The sequence below is a fragment of the Pyricularia pennisetigena genome, chromosome 3 (assembly GCF_004337985.1).
Source record: "Pyricularia pennisetigena strain Br36 chromosome 3, whole genome shotgun sequence".
In the NCBI taxonomy this organism is placed as follows: domain Eukaryota; kingdom Fungi; phylum Ascomycota; class Sordariomycetes; order Magnaporthales; family Pyriculariaceae; genus Pyricularia; species Pyricularia pennisetigena.
Genome location: NC_043742.1, coordinates 7895811 through 7902768, shown reverse-complemented (window position 1 = coordinate 7902768; position 6958 = coordinate 7895811). Strand labels below are relative to the sequence as shown.

General features: G+C 44.4%; 1 protein-coding gene across 1 annotated transcript; it reads right to left on the bottom strand.

Annotated features, from left to right (window-relative positions):
* Positions 1-1630: 1630 nt before the first annotated feature.
* Positions 1631-4398, bottom strand: PpBr36_03896 (uncharacterized protein; the record flags this gene model as incomplete). The annotated part of the gene is made up of 5 exons (XM_029891065.1): positions 1631-2189; positions 2250-2275; positions 2375-2976; positions 3965-4155; positions 4316-4398. The coding sequence occupies 5 exons, from the start codon at positions 4396-4398 to the stop codon at positions 1631-1633; spliced, it is 1461 nt and encodes a 486-aa protein (XP_029753662.1).
* Between the last annotated feature and the right edge of the window lie 2560 nt (positions 4399-6958).

The window sequence follows — 6958 nt, the reverse complement described above, 5'->3', positions numbered from 1 at the left end:
TATTTGGACAGAACATCACGGTCATGTGCTTCCTAGTCCACCGCTATGGCGTCTCATAGCATCCACTGCTCCCCAGCATGACGTTATGCCCATACATTGTTTTCAGGTTCCTCTTTTTTTTTAATTTCGTTCAAGTCACCTCAAATAAATCACAGGCTTACATGTATAATACTTGGACTAACGTTGCGTACCCCCTGTTCGGCACCCTAAAAATCTAACAACGAAATACCTAGTTTTGTAGACTGATTTAAATATAAAACTATCAACGCACAAAGATACAATCGTTTTCAGGCTGTTCCGGTTTATTAACCTCTTCTTCATCAGCTAAAAGTTCCAAGTTTTTTATATTATTTTCCTACAATCCAATAATATTTCTTTTATTAACCGAAAGCTCGTTTGGATCCGCAACCACCCTCCTTTTTTGAACCGCCCATATTACCTCCAATAATGTTTTCAATAAACTAATTTTTTGCTGGGCGTTAATTATGAAAATCTTTTTAATTTCGAAGCTTTTTTGGACTTTTGCAAATAAAAAACGGGAAATAGCGTTAGTTTTATTGGATTGGGAAAGTTTTTGCAATTAAAGTCGAATATTTGGGGTCGTTTTAAAGGTGTTCCAAATAAATAAAAACAGGTCGTTAATTTTTTGGGCTGGGTTTTCTGGTGTTTTATCCCCTGATTTTCCGGTTTAATATCGTTAATAACGGGGTTCATAATACAAAACCACCAAAATTTAATTATTCCAATAATAGCCCCATTAACCCGGGCGTTTTGTATTCGACGGGGCCTTTGGGTTTTAAAATTGGATAACGAACCCAAAAACGGGTTATCCAACGTTTTCCAAAACCTTTTGTTTTTCCGGAGGTTTGAAACATTCGTTCGGCAAAAAAACGTAACTTTTAATACGTTGGCGGAAACCTTAAAACTATTTGGGTAAATACCCAATGAATTAAATGCTTTTCCTGCTCCGTAAAAAACCTTTAAAAAGGGTTTTGTGTTTTTTTATAAGGTTGAAAACCTTTAAATCGACTTTAAATTGTAAACCTAGGTATTCCCTATTTTCGGGAGGTTTTTGTAATTAATTCGCCATTATTAACGTTTTTAATGGCAGAAGTAAGCTGTTTTTCAGTATATTGCTTCATTGGAAAATTGAGAATGAAATTCAGAAAAAAGCAAATCCAAAAGTGAACAATTGGTCGAGATATTTATAAAAAAATATGAAAGGTCAACGTGGCTGTACAGTTATTTTTGGGTGCCGAACAGGGGGTTCGCAACGTTACCCTTGACTCAAGATAAAATGATACAAACCTGCGCCCTACCTAGCCAAACAGCCGACTCAGGGACTTCACTGGGTCATGCCCCGCATAAGAGCCCATTGGCACAGCCTACTGTTGATCTTTAGATTATCAAAATTGCATCGGGATACGTGCTCAATCTGAAAACAACTTTTCAACTGGCCTTTTGATTCCGAAGATGTCTTATTCTGACTGGAAAGAATAAGGCTAGTTCGCTGTAATTAAGCTACAACTTGTGGAAAGACATGAACGCAAGAGTCGTTTTTGGGGTCTATCACCCACATCCCGAGTGTCTTCATCTTGTGCAGTGGTCCATGAAAACCACTACCGGCACATCACTGCTTTCCCCCAACCTCTTCCCACAGCTGCTGGATGCCCTCGGCATTCTCGTGCTGCTCGCCCTGGAACAGCACCCAGGCCTCCTCTGCCAGCCTCACAAAATCCCTCGCCCTGGCCCTGTCGCCCGCCGCGAGGAAAGCCCGGGCGGCCAGCGTGTAGTAGACGACCGCCTGCGGGTATAACTGCTCCTGCTCGATCAGCGCCCCCATCTCGTCCACCAGCCGGGCGACGCTCTTCGGCCTCAGGTCTTTGGCCAGCCTCAGTTTGATGCCCAGGTCGTTGAGCTTCTCGCGTCTCTTGTCGGAGACTTCGACTTCTTGAGGGGGTGCGGAGCAGAGGGCACATCTGCATTCAAAACCCCACGCCTCTAGCTCTTCGCGTCTTTGGCTCCTGGAGCCGCCTAGGGTGACGTCTTGGGTGGTTGTCAGGGCGGTGACCTGTTTGTGCAGAGGAGGGGATTCCTTACAGCTGTGGGTGAGCTCTTCCCCTTGTTCTATGTCTCGGAGGGCCACCACCTCCTGTGCCATTGTTTCTGTGTCGTATTTCCAGTACACACTGATTGGTTAGCTATAGTCAGAAATTGATAGGATGTTGCCCCTTGACAGAGCAACTCACTTTGGCTGGCAGTTGTGATTTATTCTCTGAGGAATACAAGTCAGCGATGTACTCCTCCCATTTTCAAGGGGGCATAAGCAAGCATAGTCCAAAGAAATGAAGTAGAGAAATAAGCGCCTACTCACCGACCCTTCGACAAACAACCCCATGTGCAAAACACCAGCCACGTCCATCCCAAAGATATTTGTCCGCAAAACATCCTCAATCTGGCTCTCGAATCCCCCATTCCTTGCCAGTGCCATGATGCGCCCCTTTTCCTGTACCGGGAGCTGCCTCAACGCCCTGTTCAACAGTCTCCTGGATTGCTTTGGGCTCTCCACCGCCTCCCAGTAATCCATCAGCAACACCAGCGACGGGAACTGCACCATGACCGTCTCCCACCGCCTGATGGGCCTCGTCGCCACGACCCCTTTGCCCCGGCCCGGCAAGTCGCGGATCTCGTAGGGCAGGTCGCCGGTGCTGCTCTGCTGCGCCATTGGGCTTGACGGATGGTCCCGCTGGTGTCGGGGCACGACGCTGTCCTCCAGGGCTGTTGTCAGTCCGGCGGCCAGGCCAGGGGTGGTGATGACACTGATGCCATGGCTGCGAAAGGTCGGGTGCGTGTAGAGGCAGTAGGGGTCTGTGGCGTTTGGTTTGTGCACTGGCTGGAAGCACGTGGGTTGATTAGACCAAGGAGCCCAGTCTGCTGCTGTTTTTGCGGTTGTGTGATTGATGGGAAGGGGGCAGTCTGTTAGGGTTAGTGAGGGCCCGGTCAGGCGAGAGCAGACTTGGGGATGCAATGCTGCCTGCGCAGGACGGCAGCCAAATAGACAGGTTAGGATGGTTGCCTTTTTCATTGTTGGAAGAAGGGGCTAGACTAGTACGGTAGTACCTCAAAATCAAGCTGTTTTTTTTGGATCTGGTTGTACAACCGCCAATGAAGCAAGCTTTATTGGATTGCTCGCGATGATGGACCTGCTTTGGTAATCTGTCCTCATTGCATCTGCCCCAGTTCAAAGAATTAGTGGGATAGGTCTTGGAAGTTCTCGGCGGGCAAATTTGAGTATTTTAGGCTAAAGGGATCGACTTGATGAAAGCTATAATAAACGAACCTATATCACCACGTAATCCAGCTACACTGTGTAAACAGTAGCTCAAACATAGCAAGATCATCATGAGATAGAGAAAGTAATGCTAAGAAGTACGATCAGACCACTACAATCAAACGCTTCATTCACCAAATTGTCTGTCCAAAGCCAAAGATAGGAAGGCAATTGGCATTGCCAAAGCTCTTTCCTCCGTTATGCAACAGACCGTGAGTCCGCTTTCTTGGGATACAATCCTGATATCAACGGCCATGCTTAAATGCTTAGTGGACGGGCTACCTTTGATCAGGGAAACAGTTTCTGATGTAATTGCATGTCGAGAAAACATATTTACTCCCTATTTGTACACACGGGCGAAAGCAGTTGTTCGAAGAAAATTGCGGTTGCTTGGTAAGTATCCCCCGGTTGAATCTGTTGCCACGTTTAAACTTATATATTTGACAAGCAAGGGAGCCTAGCAAAATGTTGCTACGGACGATAAAGCTTGTAACAACCAGCGATGAAGCCACTAACCATCCTCGAAACGCCGGCACATCAAACGGCAGCCTTGCCGTCCGCGGAGAGTCACCAATCAAAATATGCCGGCAAAACTTTTTCAACAATCGCCCGTTTGCATCATCCCTCACGCACTTCTCTCGGTTCCGGCCAGTTTCCAGTCAAGGGGCGGCTGAATGTCCGGAAACACCTCCTTCCGGCACACTTCTCTCGAAATCGAGTCGACATGTCCTGACCAGGCAGCCGAGGGCACCGCATCATCGCCCATGACCGCACTTGAAGCGCGCGCATCGAGCTCGACAGCTTCGTGTGCGGCGCGCCGTACCCTATCCCCGTCGAGACATACCCCCAAGACCCCTCAGGCCCCTCCTCGGCCTCAACTACGGATCGCGACACTTCGTATTGCGCTACTATCAAGTCTATATCCCGAACAAAGACTCTTTATCTTGGCCTATTGCCAGCACGCCTGAGACTAATTTGGTTCACTTCAAGTTGGCGTGCTGGGAGAGCAGGTTTGACGTCTTGATGATCTGTACAAAGAGGTCGACTTGCTTCCTGATTTCCTTCATATTTCCTCTGGCAAACTCTATTTCATCCAACTCCCGATGAGTAAGAACCAAAAGTTGCGATTTCCTGCTCCAACTGTTCGCGTTGCCGGTCTGCTAACATCACTACCTCAACCACAGAAGACCCGAGTCAACCTTTCAGACACTGGCCTATCGCCTGCAAAATATCAGGGTCATGAGAAGCCCCTTTGATATGTCACACGCCGTCACCTTGGAGAAGTAGGTGGCCGTGGCATCGTGCCGTGACGACACCACGGCCTTAAGATGCGGCGTCAAATTCTCCCTACGCTATCATTTTGAGATTGAACAGTTCATAACCTCCGAGGACTAGGTGCCCCGGCGGTTCTCCCCGACTGGAAGAACAGGGATAAGCTAACCTGCGTTATGCTGTTTAAAATTTCGCTATTTTGTTTCACATAAACCACAAAATCAACGATTTAAATTTCAGTAGTATTTCAATATGGAACTTGATTTAATTTATCTTCTATTTTAGCGCACGTATTTGATTATTTGGTAACATTAACAATACAATTCGTAAACAGAAACTTGAATAATGAAATGGTAAAACTCGTTAATACGGCCGTACAAGGTTTATATATTAATCGTGGAATTTTGTGTTAAAGAAAATAACGGTAAATAATTAACTCAATTATTCATAGTAAAACTTAGTACTTCAAAGTTTAATCTAAACAATTTCAAGCTTTACAAAACTCAGAAACTCGATAAAGGTAAAATTTAGGTTTCTTCATAAAAGGTTAATTGACCGGTAAATTGTAAATCCGGCTTTACGTAAGCGTTTGCTAATAAATAAATTTCACTCGCTGATATTTTGATTTTATTATCGTAAAAATTAATAAAAACATAATGGTGCTTTGATTGTAAATTTATTCAAAAACGATATACATTTTATTTGATTGATTGTTGAATGAATTATATCATAAAACAAACATACCAAATTTGGTAGTGGTATGATATATATGTTACCCCCCATACCTGCAAAGATTTGACCTTTTACTAAAAAATTAAAAAAAAAAAAACAAAAAACTAATACCGCTATGAACGAATTAAAAACGGGTCGTATTGCTTTCGCCCAATTATACATATACAGTTAAAGGTTAAATCGTCGCTAATAACCGTATTAAATATTTTATTCAGAATACAATCGGTTTGTTCTTGTGATTTTATTTATTGAATTATAGCGGAATGTTACTCGCCAAATTATCTCAAGTACCGCCATAGGCGACGAAAATCGACAAATTATCCTCAAAGCTAAACCAAGATATCCTTTGGATGGACCCATAGGTACATTGCAAAATCCCAATCAAACAATGCCTAACTGTGGAGCTCTGAGTTTCAGGGATAAGCCCTAAAATTAGTAAAAAATTAAAAAAAAGACATATTTAATTTGAAACAGTTCTGTTTTGCGTTTTGAAAAAAATATTTGTTTGGATATTATTTTACTATTAAATATTTTATGTTAAGATTTTGTATGCGTTTTTCATTTTTTTTTTTTGAGAATTAATTGGTTCCTACTATAATTGTTTGCTAGGCAAATCAAACGATATGTATATAAATATCTTTAACCACTTTAAAGCACATCACTCACAAGCTATTTATAGCATTTTTATTCGAATTTTGAAAAAAATGAGAATAGGGATTTATATAAAAACTTCATATATTGTTCAAATAACGCCTTATCAATATGAAACCTATACCATTAAATCGTCAACACTCGGTTTTATATTCGGACAAATTCTGGTCTTTGTTCAATCGTTGGCTCAATTGTTCTAAAAGATTAAAACACGACTTTGGGGTGCCCACTTCTGTGTCATGTCCACTTCTGCAACGCCACTGCTAGTTGCCCAGCCGCCCTTGCGTACCTGAATCATTTCCCCATCTAGCCAAGACCATCTCGGGTAAATGTCAACCGGCTGGTCTTGATACCCGATCTCACCCCAGCTTCTCCTCCCCAAGCCGGGAAAATGCGATACCAAAGATCTTTTCAGCTTTGTATGCCAAGATGTGTTGGCTTCCCCAAGAATCCTCTCCACACTTGCGGGGATTGCAGGCGGGGGTTGCAGGCACAGCCAGAGTTGTATTCCCGTCCACATTAACCGATGTATTTCCCATTGGTCAATTCGACTCTGGGTACGCTTGGGTGTTCAAACCGTCGAGGTCGATTTCCAGCGGTGAGTCGTCCCGTCATCGAGTTTTTCCGCTGCTAGCATGTCGGGCGACAAACAGCCCAGAAGTCCAAGAGAACGGTCAGCACGTGTCGTGGCCAACCACGGATGTGCGTTATTCAACCGGCCGCCCTCGCGTCGCCTTCGCGTATACGACGTCATGTACAACTGGCCGTCATTTCGGCTGGGTCTACCCCAGCACTACAAGCCCAAGCCGGAAGAATTGGGGGAATTACCAACAAAATGGATGACCTGCATATACCCTCCAGAGGTTTATCAACTCTGTTCCCCCTCCTCATCCTCGAAGAAGCACTTGAGGTTCTCGACCACCGCACAGACAGCTTCACTGCCCGTCTTTGACACGTCTGCCACCCATCAAC